The 25,470-nt window shown below is 42.6% G+C and overlaps 2 protein-coding genes across 2 annotated transcripts in view; both read right to left on the bottom strand.

Moving 5' to 3' along the window:
- Window positions 1–2,134: 2,134 nt before the first annotated feature.
- The window catches only part of vcana (versican a), a 54,037-nt gene continuing 30,701 nt past the window's right edge, over window positions 2,135–25,470 (bottom strand). Inside the window, exons 6-12 of the mRNA XM_076099654.1 lie at window positions 7,188–7,301; window positions 6,944–7,057; window positions 5,204–5,362; window positions 4,825–4,907; window positions 2,689–2,833; window positions 2,392–2,574; window positions 2,135–2,292 (exon numbers count right to left, since the gene is read on the bottom strand). Coding sequence (XP_075955769.1) covers window positions 2,135–2,292; window positions 2,392–2,574; window positions 2,689–2,833; window positions 4,825–4,907; window positions 5,204–5,362; window positions 6,944–7,057; window positions 7,188–7,301 — 956 coding nt within the window. The remainder of the gene's footprint in view (window positions 2,293–2,391; window positions 2,575–2,688; window positions 2,834–4,824; window positions 4,908–5,203; window positions 5,363–6,943; window positions 7,058–7,187; window positions 7,302–25,470) is intronic.
- Window positions 8,888–25,470, bottom strand: part of LOC142957657 (uncharacterized) — a 39,760-nt gene continuing 23,177 nt past the window's right edge. The window contains exons 5-11 of the mRNA XM_076099611.1: window positions 23,631–23,684; window positions 14,801–14,864; window positions 13,066–13,096; window positions 10,970–12,228; window positions 9,582–10,879; window positions 9,128–9,353; window positions 8,888–8,964 (exon numbers count right to left, since the gene is read on the bottom strand). Coding sequence (XP_075955726.1) covers window positions 8,888–8,964; window positions 9,128–9,353; window positions 9,582–10,879; window positions 10,970–12,228; window positions 13,066–13,096; window positions 14,801–14,864; window positions 23,631–23,684 — 3,009 coding nt within the window. The remainder of the gene's footprint in view (window positions 8,965–9,127; window positions 9,354–9,581; window positions 10,880–10,969; window positions 12,229–13,065; window positions 13,097–14,800; window positions 14,865–23,630; window positions 23,685–25,470) is intronic.

The raw sequence follows: 25,470 nt of genomic DNA, 5'->3' as shown, positions 1-25,470 counted from the left end.
ATTCAGACGTCAAAACATTAGTTCTGCGTCACATTTCCTCCCGCTCTCGTGCACCTGTCTTGCCTCTGATCACAAACTTTGAGAACTAGTTATGTAAGAGTACCCTCCAATTTCATTCATTCAACCTCTTTATCTCTCTATTCCAATACTGAATCCAGATACTGTTAAATGGTTACTGTTCCAAAAACACACTACAAAACAGACGATTGGAAGCGATAAGAGGCAACCATAACTTCTGGAGTAAAGCTATAAAACAGGTGGGGAACGTGCACAGCACTCAAACAACAGACAGTGTTCCCAACACATTTCCTTAAAAAGTCCAAATTAAATTAAAGTTTTTTTATAATATCCATATATTTATTTTATTTCTTTGGTGATTTAAAGAAAAAAAACAAGTTTGATCTCTTTAAAAAAATTCACAAGCATCCCAGACATTCACATTGTAAAATAAAAAGTTATAAATATAAAATTATATTATATGCACACTAAAGCGCACACATAGACATTCACAGGCAGAAAAAACAAACACGTTTTTCCATTAAAAAACTGCTGGAGACACACATAACCATCCACATGTACAAAGATTTAGTTAATGTTACAGAACATTATTGCAGCCGATGGGGCCCTCCATATTCTTTGGTCAACTTCTGTCGTTAAAGATGTCAAAAGGCAAATAAATCCATTGTATATTTCGGCAACTTTTCATCTTCAATGCATTCCATTTAGACAGTCTGTGATTGTGGCTGGTTTCCTGTTGAACATAAAATACAAGTACATGTGGAGCACTCCAGGGACAGATGGCAGCATCATATTTCACCTGCAAGTATAGAACAAGTAAAGAGACAAGAGCAGCTTGAAAATAAATGATATGCATCTGTGCCTAAACAGCCGTTATGTTCAAGTCTTTTTGAGGGTTACACAAAATGCATTCTCTCAAAGGCTGATTTCAGTTGACCACAATAACAGAGTTAAGTGTCCAGAATAAAAAGCTTTCCGTAGAAAACCATCACAGACTACAGCACAACAGCAACAGATGATAGCAGGACTCTTGTGGTGTGTAATTATGAACAGCATTACAGTTATTGTAAACATGCTGTAGCAACTAATTGTAAGTTATGCACTTAACACACATAGTAAAATTCATGGCTAATTGAGCCACATCTCTCTGCTTTCATTTGAAAATAGTAATGGAAATTGATTTCCATCAGTGGATAAAGGCTTTGTTGGTAAGTACTTAGAGAGCAAACTCTCATATGAAATTGCAAAAAATCACACAAAAGAAATATTAATATGCTTAAAAAATCTCTGAATAGAAATCTATCCATGAAAATGTATCTTGACAAGACATCAATGACATCCATTGGCAGGTGATGATTTGGTAAGATTTGGTATAGTTTCCTCAGACAAAGCTAAGAAACCATAATGATTAGGTGTGAAGACTGGAGAAAGATTATTCACAAAGGTTTACAGTTCTGTAAGTGTGTGATGTATCTACTAATGTAAACTATGAGTCCTTTGTATGATCATTCATTGTCACTGATGCCTCCATTTATGTTCTGATAACTTGGATGTCTTGCCATAGAATAAACATGGTTAAATTTGAGGACTTCATATATATGCATATGCATGCATGCTCATTAAAATGAAGTCCAGCTTAAAACAGCACGACAACATAATGGATTCCTTTACATAACGTAAGCACTATATTTTCACAACAGCTTTTTTCTATGATTAAGGAACACTTATGGTGATTTTCAATAGCACAGTCGGTGTACAGAGGTATTAGACAGTCATGGGTGTATTATTATTATTATACGCTAAGGACAAAGAAAAAACGTTCGCAGTTTAAAAAAGAATGATGAGTGTACTTTTTGCTTTTCCAGTAGCCAGCTGAAAGTATTTTATCCACATCGGCATTGTGCCCCTTGATAAGAAAAGTCATGAATCAACATCTTTTTAAAAAGGCACTTCAGTCCATCCTCATCCAAAATGTAAGAAAACTACAGGTTGTTCTCTTGGTTTCTATGATGAGTTTCCTCTTGTGTTTTTTCTTGGAGAATCCTTTTCCTCTTTCCACACAAGCATCAGCTATGTGTTCTCGTCTCGGGTGAGCTGTGCCACGTTTACATAGCAATTACTGTCTCTTCAGCGTATTTTCAGTCCTGTCTCTTCTTCCCCGGTAGCGCTTCTGGTATAAGCGGAAGGCCTCATCTGGCCATCTCCTGAAGTTGTTGATGCTGTAGAGACTATTGTGTTGATGTCTTCTAATATAGGTCCTCTGATAGCGCGATGCTGTTAGACAAAAATCATGTATTAGCTCTAAAACAATTTAAGTGTTTGTTAAAATGTTATACAGTGACATAAACCCAGAGCAATACTTGTTGTACTTACGGTTCATGCAGGAGATTTTAGGGCTGTCCCATCGTCCATCTCCACGACAACGAATAGTTGGGACGTGCCTCTGAATAAAGCCTGTCTGGCACTGGTATCTCACCAGCGAGTTGATCTCGTACCTCTCAAGCTTCTTACCAAAGGTACGTGCATTGTCCACCAGAGGGGGTTGGTTACAGGCCACTGGGAAGCAGAGGTGCCGATAACATTAAAGTGAGGAATTTGACAGTAGACAGAAGACTTGCATTTTCTCCTTCCTAAACCCATGTATTCAAAGTAAGAGAGTATGTGTCTTACCTGTGCCCTTTTTGCAAGTGTAAGTTAGGTGGTAGTTGCAAGGAACATCGTTCCACTGGCCGCCCTCATGCCATATCATCACGACACAATCCTCACCAGAGGAGAAGAAGCTGTCAGGCTGGTTGGGCCTCCAGTTTTCATATTGCTGTAAAACAAGAGGAGAGCATAAAGAGTAAGACATTATGATGGCTTTGTGTCCTTTAGAGAACCAAAACAATACTAATTCTAACCCTAATATAGATATAGATGCTATGATTTTTGTATTCTATTAATCATTATAACCTATTTTAGGAGCAGCAGTTATCTATTATGTATATTTAGTCTGCTTGATAAAATGCATGACATTGTACTAAAGACACCAGTGGGGTAAAGGTTACCAAATCACCACATGTTTTCTTACTACCACCCATCTCCTTCCATAGAAGTGATCCCACAAATAGAGATCCTGTGCTGTTTAAGCAGCAGTTTCCCATCACTGTGATTTTAATCAATGGCCACAAGAGAGAGCAACTGTATGTTTCTGGGAGACAACTTAAACTGAGCAACCTAGTGACTGCATCATAGTTCAGCTCTGAGGGACACTTGCCGGGTCTATTTAACTAACACAAGGCACAGAAACCAACACATTTACAAATAGGCGTGTAAACTACATTTAGCCACAGAATGAGCAGCCATAATAGTATTTTTTAACAGGTTTCTAAAAGATGAAAGATTATTAAGGGGCAAACAACACACTAACATGTCACTTCCTATCCGAGATATGAACTGAATCCAGTAGACCCTACAGGTACTTGATTAGAGGTCTTCATCATAATGGAAACCTAAGTGTTACGTTATTACATCACACGGGCTGCATGCCTCGCATTACAAGTGTAATTCTGCAGGCACAAAAATCCATACAAACACAGATGTTCATCTACACATTAACACCGTATACACACAGCTGTGGTGCTGTGGGGCATCGAACCGGGAGTTGATGCTACCTGCAGTCTTTCAGCACATTTTAGGTTCAAACGGCCTCTTCAAAGCTGTGACCCCCCCCCCCCCCAACTCCACCAATCATGCCCTGAGGCTCTGCTACTCTGTCATTATGGTGAAAAAACACACATTGACTTCCTGCTCAGCTCACTTCAAGTTAACAAATGGGTGACCCGTCAACTGAACAGCAGGCCTGCATCCTTCTCAAAATAATCAAACTAACTTTGATCACCCCCACACACAGACAACCCCAGCTTGGGTGTTTCAGTGCCCTGATACATTTTCTTGAAATGTTTCCAAATATAAATACAGTTATTCATATGTAGTCTTATATACTATACTTATATCCGCAGGAGGTGACCACCCACCCAGATCCCCTGGGCTGCTTCTATCCAGTGTTTCTCTCTTTCTGCAGCCGAGCACAGGTGCTGTCCATCTGTGTGTCTGCCTGCCTGGTGGCCCTTGCCCCCGGGTGGCTGTTTGAGGGTCGGGCCTTCTGATGTGTGTGGGGGTTGAAGGGGGACCATACCTGTCTACGCCTGCCAAACTCCCCTCTACACAGTGTCACCAACACCCTCATCACCCCTCAATCTCTCAGCTGAGCAAGGGTCTCTATAGGCGGCCTGTGCTTATCTTTTTACCCTCAGGCCCTTATCTCTGGTCCTGGAGGATTATCTTTGAAGTGAGTGAATGATCTATCTGTACGACACGGATGCACACAGTAATTTGCAACTTTCCTATCTGGTGAGCGGGATCTTACGCAGCTACAATCACTACACCAAACACGCTCCCACTTATTTAATAAACATTGCATTTAAGAACAGCGTGCTTTTCCCTCCCTTGCCTACTCTTTTACATTGGTTTGTCAACTGCTTGCATTGTTGCAGCTGTTGGTTTTCTGTCACTGCACTCACACTGACTAAAAGGTGGTGCCTTACAGTATGTGCTACATCAAATTTATTACCAGAGCAGTCACCCACCAGGATGTAGCGGTATGAGGCAGAGGAGAGTACGTCATGAGAAAGTCACCACAGCCCCTAAAAAGAATGACTCTCCCTAGATGACTGTATGTGTCATCGACATCTTTTCCAAATATTGATATTGTCTCGGAGCCACGTTCGTTGAGACAAAAATATGTGAGAAAGCAACCGATCTTACCACAGGGCTGCTGTCAGTCCAGCGGAAGTCACTGTCAAACATCTTATCATTCAGGCCAATCCACTGGTAGTCCTGTCCAAGACCTGCCATACAGGGTAGAATGAAAAACAACAGATTATGTTTCTCTGTTGCCATATCTCCTTTTTAGGACTCTTTGGTTACAGTAAGTGCAAAAGGGAAGGCAAAGATAGCGATGGCTTTTATTATGCTGGAATCTTTTTCCTGCATTTACTGTACAGCTACATTACTGTGGTGGATGTGGGTTTGAAGGAGATTTTGTTTTGCTTCAATCTTACAGTATCGTGTAGGCTTCATGAAGTAGGACTTTGAATAGGTTTTAGTACTTAACGATTGACTGCAACTGTTAGCTTCAACTTACGGTTGACAAACTGTTGCTCCTCGTGGGAGAGGATGCTGCTGAGATGAGCACCATGCATGCGACACTCTCTCTCGGCTGTGTCCCAGTTTCTTCTGTGGGGGAAGTACTTGTAGCAGTGGCCCTGGAACTTATGCCAGCCATAGTCACATGTGTCTGTATCTGGTGGGAGAGAACGAAAGAGTGAATGAGGTATTCAGGACAAACAGTTTTGCAACAGATCGCCAGACATTAAATACATCAACATTAACATTGACAACTAATTTTTACTTCCATCCATGAATCTATTTAACTCACTAACTTATTCATGACATAATATATTCTACTGCCTACACAGTACTCTTAACAACTGAGTATACTGACCCTTTAGGTCTGCTGACCACTGTTTCTAATCAAGATGGAAGAGGAACAACATGAATGATTAGTTCTTACAACCCCTAACAGCGCCACTATAAGGACGTGGAGGCAAAACCACAAATAGCTGCCAATTACTACCAAAAGGTGTGATAACAGTGGTAAACCAGATGTTTCTACTTCAAAAGTATTCATAAATGGAAAAAAAAAAGCTGTGAATTAAGATTCCAAATTATAGTCGGGTAAAATAATGGAGCAAGGGCTATGCAGTCGCAAACAGGTCACATTTACGTCAAACCCAGAAACTCCAGGTGATGAGATTTAAAATGGATTTGGAATAAGGTGAGGAGTTAAAATGGATATAGATTTTCATATTATTTCACCAAAGATTGGAGTTATTTTCTCCATCACACCTTAATACCATCCTCATCTTGAACCTACTGATGATATGTGTCCCAACATATGCTGCAGCAACTCAGTTTACTGTCTGTGCCTCTCTCCCCTCCTCAATCCAACTTCCAAACAGACAGGGTTGTTCCTCTTCAAGCTGCTTTTTCTCTCTTTCTCCTGCCAAAACTTTCTAAGACAGCAGCTCTGTCTGAGTACAGTGAATGGGTGTGATTCACTGTTGAGTGATCCCGAAAACAAATAAGGGTGTAGACTCTGGTCAAGAGAGATCAGCCAAGACAGATGATGCCCTGGGTTCAACACACTTGGGAGGAAAATAGGCACACTAATGTAAAAGTATGTGATATGGGAACTTCAGAATAAATTAGGCATCAAGCAACTATATTACATAAGACTCAGTCTTGTGTGGATAAACGTGGTTTCCCAGGGTGTACCCAGGAACGTCATGTCTAGTCTAATCGTATTGTCCTAGATGGAAACATCAAGAAGTGACTTGATGTCTAGCACACCTGTGTTGTAGTGTACACCTCATCTGACCTGGTGCAGAGAAATCAATGTCTGAAAAAGGTTATGTTGAAAATGAGTCAACTGTCTCTGTGTCTGTGGAAACTCAAGCTCGAGGGTGGTCGAAGTATTATTAGACTTCACAGACCGTGAGGCAATGCTAAAAACAGACTGTAAATTGAGATGATGACATAAATATGCTGTTTATGACAGATAACGCCCTGGAGAAACCTAAGGCAATTCTCTCTAGTTTTTGAATGACTCATACTCTATTTTTTCTTGTGTATTTCCCAGAGACTCAGGTGAATGATTCAGTTAATTGTCTAAACACATTACCAAATGCAAGATCTGCCTATGAGGTTACAATTGTTACAATTGAATCTAGGCAGTTTAGATGGATGGTTGGAACCATTTGAAACACTAATGAAAAACTTTTGGTAATCTGAAACAGAATACTCAAATTAACCACAAACTTACCTTCCTCACAATACAGCCCAGAGTAGCTTGGGAGGCACACACATGTAAAGGAAGCCAGCCTATCAACACATGTGCCTCCATTGCGGCAAGGATTTGACTGGCACTCGTCAAAATCTACAAGGAAACAAAAGGCAAAAAAGTAGTCGCCATGACATTAAAACCACTTTTAAGATTAATTTGTTGCATCCTCTGTGAAAGTTAAGGCAGTAAGATATCGTGAGAGGAATTATTGATAATATCCTACCTGTTTCACACCGATTACCACTGTAACCTGGAGCACAGCGACATGTATAGATGCTGCCACTCTTGTAGCAGGCTCCTCCATTGAGACAAATATTTTCTGTACACGAGTGAACTCCTGTTAAGACATAAAAAAGCAAGATAAAAGTTGTGTTTAAAGGAATTTTTTCCAGATTTTACATATTTTGTTGTATTCCATTGAAACAATTTGAAAAAGCATACCTGGAATTTCAACAGTCTCGCCAATGACGGTTTGCTCCAAATCGAGTTCCGTGTCAGTTTCCTGCCCTCTTATTGGTGGTTCTTCTCCAATGTGTGGTTTGTCAATGTCCAGTTTGTCATCCTCTTCAGAAAAAGCTGACGGAGTGGTGGTTATGGATGCAACTAAAGCTGGCCAGCTTTGTGTTTGAGCTGGTGTTATTGTTGTGAACTCTGTATGGGTCCTTGTGGGAATTTCAGTGTGAGGAGTGACAACTCCCTCAATTTTGCCCACAACATCCTCTTTCTCAGATGTTCTATCAACACTAGTTGACTCCATCTTTGAAGCTGGGGTAGCATCAACCTTGAATACAGTCTGGATTTCATCTGGGGGCAGAGACTGTTCCTCCGTACTGTCGATCTTTGGTTTCTTAGTAGTCATCATCTCACCAGACACACTCTCAGAACTGCCGGATCCACTTTCAGCCCCAGTGCTAATGATGGAGGGGGACTTAGTTGAGGCAGACAGAAGCTCAGAGGTGACGTTCTCAACTTCACCACCAACAGTGCTTACTGTGACCATGCTTTCTTCTGAGCTGTGGGTGCTTTCTGAACCACTCTCAGAACTAGACAAGGATACTACACTAACAGGAGCTGAGGTAGAAGGCAAGAAGGTGACCGCTGCTGCTGCTGCTACTACAGGTGATTTGGTTGCATTTTCTTCTGGGCTACTTTCAGTACTGCTCAGTGAGCCAACAGGCCGACTCTCAGATGTTTGAGAAACAGGTGGTGTAGTAATCAGAACTTTTCCTGGAACTGCTTCAACTAGGTCTGGTGTGTCATAATCTGGGGTTGGATCTATATTGTCATATATATTCTCTTTAGAACCATCTGGGGATGGTTCAATCTTTGCACCACTTGAAACCCAGTCAACAGCTGTTTCAACTGTCCTGCTGGCTTCAGCAACTGAAGAAGATGCTGTGAGCACAGTTGTTGATCCTGTAATCGGTCCTGAAGTTTGTTCGTATGTAGATGATTCTGGCTTATCTGTTTGGGTGTTTGTCATCTCAGGTGATAAAGTGCTGGTGATGATACCCAACTCACCAATACTGGACAGGGTTGAAAAAGCTGGAGTGACAGAGTCTGAATTAATGATAGTTGTTGTATTGTCACCTGAACCTTCTTCTTCTGTTAAAATGCCAATACTTCTTTCTGTTGATACAGGGATCTTGTCACTCTCTGATGATGTTGTTTCATAACTTGAAGCCTTTTTATCTGTTGAAGTGTCTGTCTCAAGTGACACTGCAGTTGATTTATCAGTGGCAGAGGTGGAAGTTGTAGTCCATCTACTGTCTGCTGTCACCATTTTGGGTGATGCTGTTGAGGCCACTTGATCAGTAACATCTGAAATGGAAGTCATCAAAGGAGTCTCAGTGCTGAACAGTGAAGATGCAGTTGAAAATGGAATATTTTTTGTTTGCATTGAAAGTGAAGAAGCTGTTGCCTCTAGAGTTTGTTCCACTGAGCTTGAGTCTGTAGAAGATGCTGTCGCAACAGCAGTTTCTTCTTCAGGTTTTGCAGATCTGTCGGTTGCAAGTTTTGGACTTGTATTTTCAACCCCAGCAGGCACTGTCCCTTTAGAACTGACTGTTTCATCTGTAGGACGTGAAGTTATTGCAGCATCAGTGGCTGCTTGAGCTGTCTTATCTTCCAGTGATGTAGCTGTAACTGCAGTATGGGGAGTACCTTTAGGAGATGGTGTGTCAGTTGGCTTATCTGTGCTATAAAGACTGGAAGCAGCCTTTGATACTGCAATTTCAGTTCTGTTGGTGGCAGGTTCAGGTGAGGTAACTGAAAATGTTACCGGTTTGGCCTTCCCTGTTGAAGTTGTCAGTGTACCAGAGGTTTGATCACTTGAAGTGTCTGTATCAGTAATGGTTATTACTTCTGTGTCAGACGGTTTCACTGTGCTATAGAGAGAAGATGAAGCACTTGTTGTTGACTTTGCAAACTCTCCTGTGGCAGTTCCAGTTGAGGTTGGTGAGGAGATATACTCTGCTTTACTCATAGATTTCACTGTGCCAGGGTCAGTAACTAAAGGTACAGTGGTTTGCATGGAAATGGTTGAACCTAAGGTTTCATCTGTTGTGTCATAACTTGTGGCTGTAATAGCTGTGGGTAAGGAGGTAATGGGTTTTAATTTTTCAATTGTGCTGATCATATACTCTTCACTGGACACCGGAGCAACTGAGATTCTGTCTGTTATTTCGGTTAAAGTTTGAGGTGGCAAGGATGAGGAAGCTGCGATCTCAGTTATAGACTCAGTGACATTATTGCCTGATAAATCCTCTTCCACCAGCTCCAGAACTGGTTTGATATGAGTCCCAATAGAGAAAACTGTATGCGGTGTAGTTAAACCATATGTTTCTTCAGAGCTTGACTTTGTTGACAGAGTAGTAGCTGGGGTGGACTGTGGTGCAGATGTAACTGTCTCTTCACCAGATGTCAGAATGCTTGACACACCTTCTACGGTTGATGGTTTTGAAGTAGGCGGTAAATATTCAGAAGATGTTGAGGCTAATGGCAAATCATTGGTTGAGGTTGCATGTACATTTTCTGGTTTAGGAGTAAAGAAGTTGGCCCTATCAGTCCCTGAACCCTCTGATTCTTCTGTTACCTCCAACCTTCGTGTCATTGTAACTGGTGTGACACCTCCAGCTTCCTCTGTCTGGATGGTTGGGTAAAATGAAGAAGAGGGAACTATGGAGATAGTATCTGCATCAATGATTTTAGCATCTTTGGTGATACGCTCAGGAGTGATGCTGCCTTCCTTCATATTGTCTGTTACTGTAGAGAACAACTCATCTTCATCTTTTGCATCCTCTGTGAATATGATGGTTGTGCTGGTTGATGGTTTTGACACATGCAAAACCATGGTAGGTGTTTGTTCAGTTAGGTCAGTCTTGGAGTGGCTGCTGCTGGGAGTAATGATCACGACCTGTTGGTCTGTAATTCTATGATATATAATGGAGGGAACAGGGGAGGACATTGATGTGAATCCATCTGGCTTATGTTCACTGCTAGAGCTTACTGTGGTGAAGTCAACTGTAGAGTGATCACTAACTGAAGCTCCAATTGTATGGGGAGACATAGTTGTATAGGAGGATTGTGTTATGTGCTCAGCTACAGTAAATGTATCTTTCCCAATGCTAGAAACAGGAGGCTCTGTAGCTTCAGAAGTGATGGAGCTGTGTGTATCTGGAGTAATTTCAACCTCCTGTGAGGAAACCTGCTCATCAGAGGTTGGTGTGACTGACACAAAGGTTTCGGTTTCACCTGTTGCTTCTCCAAATGTGACGCTGTCCATCAATGATGGCTTTGAGGTGAACATCTCAGTGGTTTGGTCACCAGAACTCTCTCCCTCAGTCAAAGTAAAGGCTGAACTTGGTGGTGATTCATCAGTTGCAGATACAGACACGTTAACCGACTGGGCAGATGTGACAGCATATACTGTTGTTATGTTTAGCTTCTCTGTGCTGTAGAGAGAGGAAGCTGGAGTTACAGCAGGTTTTGGAATATCAGATGGTCCACTTTCATGCAATACTGTTATTGTTTTAGGTTTCTTTGTGCTGAACAGGGAAGAGGTTGTACTCTTTATCTCTTTATCTTCAATATCCGATAAAGCTGAAGATGCAACCAAAGTGACAGCAGGAGACTCTGTGTTGTAAACAGTTGAAGATGAAGTCTGAGGAAACATTTCAGCTGAGCTTTCCTGAACTGTTGTCGTGTCCATTTCAGGGGACATTGCTGTTGGATTATCAGTGCTGTGAAGAGAAGAAGCGGCAGTAGGTTTTTGTGTTATAACATTGTCAATGGACAGATCTGTTGTTTGGTCACGTGATCCCTCCTCAGTGATAGCAACATCACTAGATGACGACATAATTTCTGTTCTAGCTGCTACAGCAGTGGGCATCACAGGAGAACTTGTGAGTGGTTTAAATGTAGTTGATCCGACGGAAAGGTCAACACCTGAACTTTCACCCTCTACTAAAGAGTCATCTGGGAAGCCACTGCCCTGCTCAGTATTGTACATCTCAGTGCTTGTCATGTGTGGTGATTGGGTTGATGACATAAATTCCTTAGTAAGCTGTGTACTGGAGTGGGTCGACGATGCAACACTTAACATGTCAGATGTTCGCTCTGTGTCATCAATTTCGGTTTCATCTGTGGCCACAGTAACTTCTTCCTGGGGTTTTGATGTAGTCTCAATGGATACCACTTCACCAGATCCATCTGAACTTGACTCCTCCTCATCAGCTGAGCCCCCAGAGGTCTCCATGTCAATAAAAGTAGAGGTTTCCTTTGAGGTATACACAGTGACACTGGGGATTGCCAAGAGTTGAGAGGTTTCAAAGGTATAAGGGCTTGTTGTGACTGTCGTAAATTCTCTGTCACTTGAACTTTTCTCCTCAACAAATGTGGTTGTAACTAATGGTCTAAATGTGGTTATTGCTAAGGTTGTTTGTTCCACAGAGGATTGATCAGACGCAGTTGGTGTTTCTAAGGGAGTTTCATCTGTGGATGCAGATGTGTCATCTCCTGAGCTCTCTACATCAGTAAAATCACCAATTCCTGACTCAGATACTGATGCTGGCACTGCCTCAATTGTGGAAGAAAACTGGGGAGCATCTGTAGACTCATCTGTCATGAACTGTGGGATGGTTTGGGTTGATGATTCAACACCAGGCTGTGATGTGCGCTGACTCTCAGCTATCTGACTTCCATTTGTTGCTGTAGAGAATGGGAATTTGTTTTGAGATTCGCCGGAGGCAGTTGATGGCATAGGTGTTGGTTTCTCAGTGGGAGAAGGCAAAAGAGGTTCCTTGGTAAACATGTATGGAGTTTGGTTTATAGTACTTTCGGTAGTTGTGATCACAGAGTCTGTTTCAAAATATACAGATTGCTTTTCTGTGCTTTTTTCTATGTCAGCTGATATTGGTCTCTTAGTACTGTGAAAAGAAGAAGCTGCAATAACAGCAGATTCTGAGCTATCACTTCTTACAGTTGCAAGTGATGCTGTTGTTACTGCTGGTTTCTCTGTGCTGAACATTGAAGAGAAGGTGGTTGATGTTTTACCAGCAACTTTGGTGGTTTGATCAATAAACTCAGTGTCATCAATGATAGGGATGGATGGCCTTGTGGAAATTGGAGATGCAGTTGCAGTTTGCTGTGAGCTGCCAATGACTATAGCTGAGAGGCTGCTTGGATTAACTGTTTGGTTGATAATTGGCAAAAACAAGGCAGATGATCCCTCCGTTAGAATTTCAGTTGTTTGCCGAGTTGGGCTGTTGTCCTCAGTCGAGTTGATTGCAGAACTTGTCTCAAATTCATCAATGATCGGGATGGCGGATGCTTTTTCTGTGCTTTCTGGCTTTTGAGGTTGTATAATGTCTGATGTTGACAACAGAGGTGTGGTAACTCTGGTTTCCAGCGTTGTGGACAGTAGGAAATGAGTGCTGGAAAGTGATGGTCCAGTTGTGTCAATTATTCCAACTGTTGTAATGTGTGTCACCTCATCTCCTGAGCGTTCAATGGTTGGCAAAGTAGAACTTGTCTCTGGTGTAGCTGACAATGTCCCAGTTTGACTTGTGGTTACAGGCTCTTGTGTTTCAGGTGACTCTGATCTTGGTTTCTCAGTACTGTAGAGTGATGAAGCTGCAGTAAAAGCTGATTTTAAAGTATCACTTGTTTCAGTTTGACGGGAGGCTGTTACTGACGGTGACTCTGTACTCCACAATGAAGAAACAGTAGATGCTGAAATGAGAGAGTCTTGAGTCAAATCTTCAGTGCTGTCTCCAGAACCCTCTGAATCAGTGGTAATGGGGAATGATGCTGTTTCAGGTTTCATTGTTGATCCACTGATGGAAGGACTGGACACCACCATTGTAGTTTCACTGCTAATATCTTTATCCTCAGTGTCTGAAAAAGCAGATGATGTAACAGGAGAGGTTGTTGTTTGTGCCTCAGTGCTGTAAAGAGACGATTTTGCTGTGACAGATGAGGTCTTAGGGAAGATTTCTTCAGTTTGGCCACCTGAGCCATCTTCATCTGTCGTTGCCAAAGTAGAACTTGTCTCTGGTGTAGCTAACAATGTCCCAGTTTGACTTGTGGTTACAGGCTCTTGTGTTTCAGGTGACTCTGATCTTGGTTTCTCAGTACTGTAGAGTGATGAAGCTGCAGTTAAAGCTGATTTCAAAGTATCAATTGTTTCAGTTTGACGGGAGGCTGTTACTGACGGTGACTCTGTACTCCACAATGAAGAAACAGTAGATACTGAAATGAGAGAGTCTTGAGTCAAATCTTCAGTGCTGTCTCCAGAACCCTCTGAATCAGTGGTAATGGGGAATGATGCTGTTTCAGGTTTCATTGTTGATCCACTGATGGAAGGACTGGACTCCACCATTGTAGTTTCACTGCTAATATCTTTATCCTCAGTGTCTAAAACATCAGATGATGTAACAGGAGAGGTTGTTGTTTGTGCCTCAGTGCTGTAAAGAGACAATTTTGCTGTGACAGATGAGGTCTCAGGGAAGATTTCTTCAGTTTGGCCACCTGAGCCATCTTCATCTGTCGTTGGCAAAGTAGAACTTGTCTCTGGTGTAGCTGACAATGTCCCAGTTTGACTTGTGGTTACAGGCTCTTGTGTTTCAGGTGACTCTGATGTTGGTTTCTCAGTACTGTAGAGTGATGAAGCTGCAGTAAAAGCTGATTTTAAAGTATCACTTGTTTCAGTTTGACGGGAGGCTGTTACTGACGGTAACTCTGTACTCCACAATGAAGAAACAGTAGATGCTGAAATGAGAGAGTCTTGAGTCAAATCTTCACTGCTGTCTCCAGAACCCTCTGAATCAGTGGTAATGGGGAATGATGCTGTTTCAGGTTTCATTGTTGATCCACTGATGGAAGGACTGGACTCCACCATTGTAGTTTCACTGCTAATATCTTTATCCTCAGTGTCTAAAACAGCAGATGATGTAACAGGAGAGGTTGTTGTTTGTGCCTCAGTGCTGTAAAGAGACAATTTTGCTGTGACAGATGAGGTCTCAGGGAAGATTTCTTCAGTTTGGCCACCTGAGCCATCTTCATCTGTCGTTGCCAAAGTAGAACTTGTCTCTGGTGTAGCTAACAATGTCCCAGTTTGACTTGTGGTTACAGGCTCTTGTGTTTCAGGTGACTCTGATCTTGGTTTCTCAGTGCTGTAGAGTGATGAAGCTGCAGTTAAAGCTGATTTTAAAGTATCACTTGTTTCAGTTTGACGGGAGGCTGTTACTGACGGTGACTCTGTACTCCACAATGAAGAAACAGTAGACGCTGAAATGAGAGAGTCTTGAGTCAAATCTTCAGTGCTGTCTCCAGAACCCTCTGAATCAGTGGTAATGGGGAATGATGCTGTTTCAGGTTTCACTGTTGATCCACTGATGGAAGGACTGGACTCCACCATTGTAGTTTCACTGCTAATATCTTTATCCTCAGTGTCTAAAACATCAGATGATGTAACAGGAGAGGTTGTTGTTTGTGCCTCAGTGCTGTAAAGAGACAATTTTGCTGTGACAGATGAGGTCTCAGGGAAGATTTCTTCAGTTTGGCCACCTGAGCCATCTTCATCTGTCGTTGGCAAAGTAGAACTTGTCTCTGGTGTAGCTGACAATGTCCCAGTTTGACTTGTGATTACAGTCTCTTGTGTTTCAGGTGACTCAGATGTTGGTTTCTCAGTACTGTAGAGTGATGAAGCTGCAGTAAAAGCTGATTTTAAAGTATCACTTGTTTCAGTTTGACGGGAGGCTGTTACTGACGGTGACTCTGTACTCCACAATGAAGAAACAGTAGATGCTGAAATGAGAGAGTCTTGAGTCAAATCTTCACTGCTGTCTCCAGAACCCTCTGAATCAGTGGTAATGGGGAATGATGCTGTTTCAGGTTTCATTGTTGATCCACTGATGGAAGGCCTGGACTCCACCATTGTAGTTTCACTGCTAATATCTTTATCCTCAGTGTCTAAAACAGCAGATGATGTAACAGGAGAGGTTGTTGTTTGTGCCTCAGTGCTGTAAAGAGACAATTTTGCTGTGACAGATGAGGTCTCAGGGAAGATTTCTTCAGTTTGGCCACCTGAGCCATCTTCATCTGTCGTTGCCAAAGTAGAACTTGTCTCTGGTGTAGCTAACAATGTCCCAGTTTGACTTGTGGTTACAGGCTCTTGTGTTTCAGGTGACTCTGATCTTGGTTTCTCAGTGCTGTAGAGTGATGAAGCTGCAGTTAAAGCTGATTTTAAAGTATCACTTGTTTCAGTTTGACGGGAGGCTGTTACTGACGGTGACTCTGTACTCCACAATGAAGAAACAGTAGACGCTGAAATGAGAGAGTCTTGAGTCAAATCTTCACTGCTGTCTCCAGAACCCTCTGAATCAGTGGTAATGGGGAATGATGCTGTTTCAGGTTTCATTGTTGATCCACTGATGGAAGGACTGGACTCCACCATTGTAGTTTCACTGCTAATATCTTTATCCTCAGTGTCTAAAACAGCAGATGATGTAACAGGAGAGGTTGTTGTTTGTGCCTCAGTGCTGTAAAGAGACAATTTTGCTGTGACAGATGAGGTCTCAGGGAAGATTTCTTCAGTTTGGCCACCTGAGCCATCTTCATCTGTCGTTGCCAAAGTAGAACTTGTCTCTGGTGTAGCTAACAATGTCCCAGTTTGACTTGTGGTTACAGGCTCTTGTGTTTCAGGTGACTCTGATCTTGGTTTCTCAGTGCTGTAGAGTGATGAAGCTGCAGTTAAAGCTGATTTTAAAGTATCACTTGTTTCAGTTTGACGGGAGGCTGTTACTGACGGTGACTCTGTACTCCACAATGAAGAAACAGTAGACGCTGAAATGAGAGAGTCTTGAGTCAAATCTTCAGTGCTGTCTCCAGAACCCTCTGAATCAGTGGTAATGGGGAATGATGCTGTTTCAGGTTTCACTGTTGATCCACTGATGGAAGGACTGGACTCCACCATTGTAGTTTCACTGCTAATATCTTTATCCTCAGTGTCTAAAACATCAGATGATGTAACAGGAGAGGTTGTTGTTTGTGCCTCAGTGCTGTAAAGAGACAATTTTGCTGTGACAGATGAGGTCTCAGGGAAGATTTCTTCAGTTTGGCCACCTGAGCCATCTTCATCTGTCGTTGGCAAAGTAGAACTTGTCTCTGGTGTAGCTGACAATGTCCCAGTTTGACTTGTGATTACAGTCTCTTGTGTTTCAGGTGACTCAGATGTTGGTTTCTCAGTACTGTAGAGTGATGAAGCTGCAGTAAAAGCTGATTTTAAAGTATCACTTGTTTCAGTTTGACGGGAGGCTGTTACTGACGGTGACTCTGTACTCCACAATGAAGAAACAGTAGATGCTGAAATGAGAGAGTCTTGAGTCAAATCTTCACTGCTGTCTCCAGAACCCTCTGAATCAGTGGTAATGGGGAATGATGCTGTTTCAGGTTTCACTGTTGATCCACTGATGGAAGGACTGGACTCCACCATTGTAGTTTCACTGCTAATATCTTTATCCTCAGTGTCTAAAACATCAGATGATGTAACAGGAGAGGTTGTTGTTTGTGCCTCAGTGCTGTAAAGAGACAATTTTGCTGTGACAGATGAGGTCTCAGGGAAGATTTCTTCAGTTTGGCCACCTGAGCCATCTTCATCTGTCGTTGGCAAAGTAGAACTTGTCTCTGGTGTAGCTGACAATGTCCCAGTTTGACTTGTGATTACAGTCTCTTGTGTTTCAGGTGACTCAGATGTTGGTTTCTCAGTACTGTAGAGTGATGAAGCTGCAGTAAAAGCTGATTTTAAAGTATCACTTGTTTCAGTTTGACGGGAGGCTGTTACTGACGGTGACTCTGTACTCCACAATGAAGAAACAGTAGATACTGAAATGAGAGAGTCTTGAGTCAAATCTTCACTGCTGTCTCCAGAACCCTCTGAATCAGTGGTAATGGGGAATGATGCTGTTTCAGGTTTCATTGTTGATCCACTGATGGAAGGACTGGACTCCACCATTGTAGTTTCACTGCTAATATCTTTATCCTCAGTGTCTAAAACAGCAGATGATGTAACAGGAGAGGTTGTTGTTTGTGCCTCAGTGCTGTAAAGAGACAATTTTGCTGTGACAGATGAGGTCTCAGGGAAGATTTCTTCAGTTTGGCCACCTGAGCCATCTTCATCTGTCGTTGCCAAAGTAGAACTTGTCTCTGGTGTAGCTAACAATGTCCCAGTTTGACTTGTGGTTACAGGCTCTTGTGTTTCAGGTGACTCTGATCTTGGTTTCTCAGTGCTGTAGAGTGATGAAGCTGCAGTTAAAGCTGATTTTAAAGTATCACTTGTTTCAGTTTGACGGGAGGCTGTTACTGACGGTGACTCTGTACTCCACAATGAAGAAACAGTAGACGCTGAAATGAGAGAGTCTTGAGTCAAATCTTCAGTGCTGTCTCCAGAACCCTCTGAATCAGTGGTAATGGGGAATGATGCTGTTTCAGGTTTCACTGTTGATCCACTGATGGAAGGACTGGACTCCACCATTGTAGTTTCACTGCTAATATCTTTATCCTCAGTGTCTAAAACATCAGATGATGTAACAGGAGAGGTTGTTGTTTGTGCCTCAGTGCTGTAAAGAGACAATTTTGCTGTGACAGATGAGGTCTCAGGGAAGATTTCTTCAGTTTGGCCACCTGAGCCATCTTCATCTGTCGTTGGCAAAGTAGAACTTGTCTCTGGTGTAGCTGACAATGTCCCAGTTTGACTTGTGATTACAGTCTCTTGTGTTTCAGGTGACTCAGATGTTGGTTTCTCAGTACTGTAGAGTGATGAAGCTGCAGTAAAAGCTGATTTTAAAGTATCACTTGTTTCAGTTTGACGGGAGGCTGTTACTGACGGTGACTCTGTACTCCACAATGAAGAAACAGTAGATGCTGAAATGAGAGAGTCTTGAGTCAAATCTTCACTGCTGTCTCCAGAACCCTCTGAATCAGTGGTAATGGGGAATGATGCTGTTTCAGGTTTCATTGTTGATCCACTGATGGAAGGACTGGACTCCACCATTGTAGTTTCACTGCTAATATCTTTATCCTCAGTGTCTAAAACAGCAGATGATGTAACAGGAGAGGTTGTTGTTTGTGCCTCAGTGCTGTAAAGAGACAATTTTGCTGTGACAGATGAGGTCTCAGGGAAGATTTCTTCAGTTTGGCCACCTGAGCCATCTTCATCTGTCGTTGCCAAAGTAGAACTTGTCTCTGGTGTAGCTAACAATGTCCCAGTTTGACTTGTGGTTACAGGCTCTTGTGTTTCAGGTGACTCTGATCTTGGTTTCTCAGTGCTGTAGAGTGATGAAGCTGCAGTTAAAGCTGATTTTAAAGTATCACTTGTTTCAGTTTGACGGGAGGCTGTTACTGACGGTGACTCTGTACTCCACAATGAAGAAACAGTAGACGCTGAAATGAGAGAGTCTTGAGTCAAATCTTCAGTGCTGTCTCCAGAACCCTCTGAATCAGTGGTAATGGGGAATGATGCTGTTTCAGGTTTCACTGTTGATCCACTGATGGAAGGACTGGACTCCACCATTGTAGTTTCACTGCTAATATCTTTATCCTCAGTGTCTAAAACAGCAGATGATGTAACAGGAGAGGTTGTTGTTTGTGCCTCAGTGCTGTAAAGAAACGATTTTGCTGTGACAGATGAGGTCTCAGGGAAGATTTCTTCAGTTTGGCCACCTGAGCCATCTTCATCTGTCGTTGCCAAATTAGAACTTGTCTCTGATGTAGCTAACAATGTCCCAGTTTGACTTGTGGTTAGAGGCTCTTGTGTTTCAGGTGACTCTGATGTTGGTTTCTCAGTACTGTAGAGTGATGAAGCTGCAGTAAAAGCTGATTTTAAAGTATCACTTGTTTCAGTTTGACGAGAGGCTGTTACTGACGGTGACTCTGTACTCCACAATGAAGAAACAGTCGATGCTGAAATGAGAGAGTCTTGAGTCAAATCTTCACTGCTGTCTCCAGAACCCTCTGAATCAGTGGTAATGGGGAATGATGCTGTTTCAGGTTTCATTGTTGATCCACTGATGGAAGGACTGGACTCCACCATTGTAGTTTCACTGCTAATATCTTTATCCTCAGTGTCTAAAACAGCAGATGATGTAACAGGAGAGGTTGTTGTTTGTGCCTCAGTGCTGTAAAGAGACGATTTTGCTGTGACAGATGAGGTCTCAGGGAAGATTTCTTCAGTTTGGCCACCTGAGCCATCTTCATCTGTCGTTGGCAAAGTAGAACTTGTCTCTGGTGTAGCTGACAATGTCCCAGTTTGACTTGTGATTACAGGCTCTTGTGTTTCAGGTGACTCAGATGTTGGTTTCTCAGTACTGTAGAGTGATGAAGCTGCAGTAAAAGCTGATTTTAAAGTATCACTTGTTTCAGTTTGACGGGAGGCTGTTACTGACGGTGACTCTGTACTCCACAATGAAGAAACAGTAGATGCTGAAATGAGAGAGTCTTGAGTCAAATCTTCAGTGCTTTCTCCAGAACCCTCTGAATCAGTGGTAATGGGGAATGATGCTGTTTCAGGTTTCATTGTTGATCCACTGATGGAAGGACTGGACTCCACCATTGTAGTTTCACTGCTAATATCTTTCTCCTCAGTGTCTAAAACATCAGATGATGTAACAGGAGAGGTTGTTGTTTGTGCCTCAGTGCTGTAAAGAGACAATTTTGCTGTGACAGATGAGGTCTCAGGGAAGATTTCTTCAGTTTGGCCACCTGAGCCATCTTCATCTGTCGTTGCCAAATTAGAACTTGTCTCTGATGTAGCTAACAATGTCCCAGTTTGACTTGTGGTTAGAGGCTCTTGTGTTTCAGGTGACTCTGATGTTGGTTTCTCAGTACTGTAGAGTGATGAAGCTGCAGTAAAAGCTGATTTTAAAGTATCACTTGTTTCAGTTTGACGAGAGGCTGTTACTGACGGTGACTCTGTACTCCACAATGAAGAAACAGTCGATGCTGAAATGAGAGAGTCTTGAGTCAAATCTTCACTGCTGTCTCCAGAACCCTCTGAATCAGTGGTAATGAGGAATGATGCTGTTTCAGGTTTCATTGTTGATCCACTGATGGAAGGACTGGACTCCACCATTGTAGTTTCACTGCTAATATCTTTATCCTCAGTGTCTAAAACAGCAGATGATGTAACAGGAGAGGTTGTTGTTTGTGCCTCAGTGCTGTAAAGAGACGATTTTGCTGTGACAGATGAGGTCTCAGGGAAGATTTCTTCAGTTTGGCCACCTGAGCCATCTTCATCTGTCGTTGGCAAAGTAGAACTTGTCTCTGGTGTAGCTGACAATGTCCCAGTTTGACTTGTGATTACAGGCTCTTGTGTTTCAGGTGACTCAGATGTTGGTTTCTCAGTACTGTAGAGTGATGAAGCTGCAGTAAAAGCTGATTTTAAAGTATCACTTGTTTCAGTTTGACGGGAGGCTGTTGCTGACGGTGACTCTGTACTCCACAATGAAGAAACAGTAGATGCTGAAATGAGAGAGTCTTGAGTCAAATCTTCAGTGCTTTCTCCAGAACCCTCTGAATCAGTGGTAATGGGGAATGATGCTGTTTCAGGTTTCATTGTTGATCCACTGATGGAAGGACTGGACTCCACCATTGTAGTTTCACTGCTAATATCTTTCTCCTCAGTGTCTAAAACATCAGATGATGTAACAGGAGAGGTTGTTGTTTGTGCCTCAGTGCTGTAAAGAGACAATTTTGCTGTGACAGATGAGGTCTCAGGGAAGATTTCTTCAGTTTGGCCACCTGAGCCATCTTCATCTGTCGTTTGCAAAGTAGAACTTGTCTCTGGTGTAGCTGACAATGTCCCAGTTTGACTTGTGGTTACAGGCTCTTGTGTTTCAGGTGACTCTGATCTTGGTTTCTCAGTACTGTAGAGTGATGAAGCTGCAGTAAAAGCTGATTTTAAAGTATCACTTGTTTCAGTTTGACGGGAGGCTGTTACTGACGGTGACTCTGTACTCCACAATGAAGAAACAGTAGATGCTGAAATGAGAGAGTCTTGAGTCAAATCTTCAGTGCTGTCTCCAGAACCCTCTGAATCAGTGGTAATGGGGAATGATGCTGTTTCAGGTTTCATTGTTGATCCACTGATGGAAGGACTGGACTCCACCATTGTAGTTTCACTGCTGATATCTTTATCCTCAGTGTCTAAAACAGCAGATGATGTAACAGGAGAGGTTGTTGTTTGTGCCTCAGTGCTGTAAAGAGACGATTTTGCTGTGACAGATGAGGTCTCAGGGAAGATTTCTTCAGTTTGGCCACCTGAGCCATCTTCATCTGTCGTTGCCAAAGTAGAACTTGTCTCTGGTGTAGCTAACAATGTCCCAGTTTGACTTGTGGTTACAGGCTCTTGTGTTTCAGGTGACTCTGATCTTGGTTTCTCAGTGCTGTAGAGTGATGAAGCTGCAGTAAAAGCTGATTTTAAAGTATCACTTGTTTCAGTTTGACGGGAGGCTGTTACTGACGGTGACTCTGTACTCCACAATGAAGAAACAGTAGATGCTGAAATGAGAGAGTCTTGAGTCAAATCTTCAGTGCTTTCTCCAGAACCCTCTGAATCAGTGGTAATGGGGAATGATGCTGTTTCAGGTTTCATTGTTGATCCACTGATGGAAGGACTGGACTCCACCATTGTAGTTTCACTGCTAATATCTTTCTCCTCAGTGTCTAAAACATCAGATGATGTAACAGGAGAGGTTGTTGTTTGTGCCTCAGTGCTGTAAAGAGACAATTTTGCTGTGACAGATGAGGTCTCAGGGAAGATTTCTTCAGTTTGGCCACCTGAGCCATCTTCATCTGTCGTTTGCAAAGTAGAACTTGTCTCTGGTGTAGCTGACAATGTCCCAGTTTGACTTGTGGTTACAGGCTCTTGTGTTTCAGGTGACTCTGATCTTGGTTTCTCAGTACTGTAGAGTGATGAAGCTGCAGTAAAAGCTGATTTTAAAGTATCACTTGTTTCAGTTTGACGGGAGGCTGTTACTGACGGTGACTCTGTACTCCACAATGAAGAAACAGTAGATGCTGAAATGAGAGAGTCTTGAGTCAAATCTTCAGTGCTGTCTCCAGAACCCTCTGAATCAGTGGTAATGGGGAATGATGCTGTTTCAGGTTTCATTGTTGATCCACTGATGGAAGGACTGGACTCCACCATTGTAGTTTCACTGCTGATATCTTTATCCTCAGTGTCTAAAACAGCAGATGATGTAACAGGAGAGGTTGTTGTTTGTGCCTCAGTGCTGTAAAGAGACGATTTTGCTGTGACAGATGAGGTCTCAGGGAAGATTTCTTCAGTTTGGCCACCTGAGCCATCTTCATCTGTCGTTGCCAAAGTAGAACTTGTCTCTGGTGTAGCTAACAATGTCCCAGTTTGACTTGTGGTTACAGGCTCTTGTGTTTCAGGTGACTCTGATCTTGGTTTCTCAGTGCTGTAGAGTGATGAAGCTGCAGTAAAAGCTGATTTTAAAGTATCACTTGTTTCAGTTTGACGGGAGGCTGTTACTGACGGTGACTCTGTACTCCACAATGAAGAAACAGTAGATGCTGAAATGAGAGAGTCTTGAGTCAAATCTTCACTGCTGTCTCCAGAACCCTCTGAATCAGTGGTAATGGGGAATGATGCTGTTTCAGGTTTCACTGTTGATCCACTGATGGAAGGACTGGACTCCACCATTATAGTTTCACTGCTAATATCTTTATCCTCAGTGTCTAAAACATCAGATGATGTAACAGGAGAGGTTGTTGTTTGTGCCTCAGTGCTGTAAAGAGACAATTTTGCTGTGACAGATGAGGTCTCAGGGAAGATTTCTTCAGTTTGGCCGCCTGAGCCATCTTCATCTGTCGTTTGCAAAGTAGAACTTGTCTCTGGTGTAGCTGACAATGTCCCAGTTTGACTTGTGGTTACAGGCTCTTGTGTTTCAGGTGACTCTGATCTTGGTTTCTCAGTACTGTAGAGTGATGAAGCTGCAGTAAAAGCTGATTTTAAAGTATCACTTGTTTCAGTTTGACGGGAGGCTGTTACTGACGGTGACTCTGTACTCCACAATGAAGAAACAGTAGATGCTGAAATGAGAGAGTCTTGAGTCAAATCTTCACTGCTGTCTCCAGAACCCTCTGAATCAGTGGTAATGGGGAATGATGCTGTTTCAGGTTTCACTGTTGATCCACTGATGGAAGGACTGGACTCCACCATTATAGTTTCACTGCTAATATCTTTATCCTCAGTGTCTAAAACATCAGATGATGTAACAGGAGAGGTTGTTGTTTGTGCCTCAGTGCTGTAAAGAGACAATTTTGCTGTGACAGATGAGGTCTCAGGGAAGATTTCTTCAGTTTGGCCACCTGAGCCATCTTCATCTGTCGTTTGCAAAGTAGAACTTGTCTCTGGTGTAGCTAACAATGTCCCAGTTTGACTTGTGGTTACAGGCTCTTGTGTTTCAGGTGACTCTGATCTTGGTTTCTCAGTGCTGTAGAGTGATGAAGCTGCAGTAAAAGCTGATTTTAAAGTATCACTTGTTTCAGTTTGACGGGAGGCTGTTACTGACGGTGACTCTGTACTCCACAATGAAGAAACAGTAGATGCTGAAATGAGAGAGTCTTGAGTCAAATCTTCACTGCTGTCTCCAGAACCCTCTGAATCAGTGGTAATGGGGAATGATGCTGTTTCAGGTTTCACTGTTGATCCACTGATGGAAGGACTGGACTCCACCATTATAGTTTCACTGCTAATATCTTTATCCTCAGTGTCTAAAACATCAGATGATGTAACAGGAGAGGTTGTTGTTTGTGCCTCAGTGCTGTAAAGAGACAATTTTGCTGTGACAGATGAGGTCTCAGGGAAGATTTCTTCAGTTTGGCCACCTGAGCCATCTTCATCTGTCGTTTGCAAAGTAGAACTTGTCTCTGGTGTAGCTGACAATGTCCCAGTTTGACTTGTGGTTACAGGCTCTTGTGTTTCAGGTGACTCTGATCTTGGTTTCTCAGTACTGTAGAGTGATGAAGCTGCAGTAAAAGCTGATTTTAAAGTATCACTTGTTTCAGTTTGACGGGAGGCTGTTACTGACGGTGACTCTGTACTCCACAATGAAGAAACAGTAGATGCTGAAATGAGAGAGTCTTGAGTCAAATCTTCAGTGCTGTCTCCAGAACCCTCTGAATAAGTGGTAATGGGGAATGATGCTGTTTCAGGTTTCATTGTTGATCCACTGATGGAAGGACTGGACTCCACCATTGTAGTTTCACTGCTAATATCTTTATCCTCAGTGTCTGAAAAAGCAGATGATGTAACAGGAGAGGTTGTTGTTTGTGCCTCAGTGCTGTAAAGAGACGATTTTGCTGTGACAGATGAGGTCTCAGGGAAGATTTCTTCAGTTTGGCCACCTGAGCCATCTTCATCTGTCGTTGCCAAAGTAGAACTTGTCTCTGGTGTAGCTAACAATGTCCCAGTTTGACTTGTGGTTACAGGCTCTTGTGTTTCAGGTGACTCTGATCTTGGTTTCTCAGTGCTGTAGAGTGATGAAGCTGCAGTATAAGCTGATTTTAAAGTATCACTTGTTTCAGTTTGACGGGAGGCTGTTACTGACGGTGACTCTGTACTCCACAATGAAGAAACAGTAGATGCTGAAATGAGAGAGTCTTGAGTCAAATCTTCACTGCTGTCTCCAGAACCCTCTGAATCAGTGGTAATGGGGAATGATGCTGTTTCAGGTTTCACTGTTGATCCACTGATGGAAGGACTGGACTCCACCATTATAGTTTCACTGCTAATATCTTTATCCTCAGTGTCTAAAACATCAGATGATGTAACAGGAGAGGTTGTTGTTTGTGCCTCAGTGCTGTAAAGAAACGATTTTGCTGTGACAGATGAGGTCTCAGGGAAGATTTCTTCAGTTTGGCCGCCTGAGCCATCTTCATCTGTCGTTGCCAAAGTAGAACTTGTCTCTGGTGTAGCTAACAAT

The sequence above is a fragment of the Anarhichas minor genome, unplaced genomic scaffold, assembly GCF_050575085.1.
Source record: "Anarhichas minor isolate MPS153535 unplaced genomic scaffold, ASM5057508v1 ptg000025l, whole genome shotgun sequence".
Lineage (NCBI taxonomy): Eukaryota > Metazoa > Chordata > Actinopteri > Perciformes > Anarhichadidae > Anarhichas > Anarhichas minor.
This window is presented reverse-complemented; position numbering and strand designations above follow the sequence as displayed.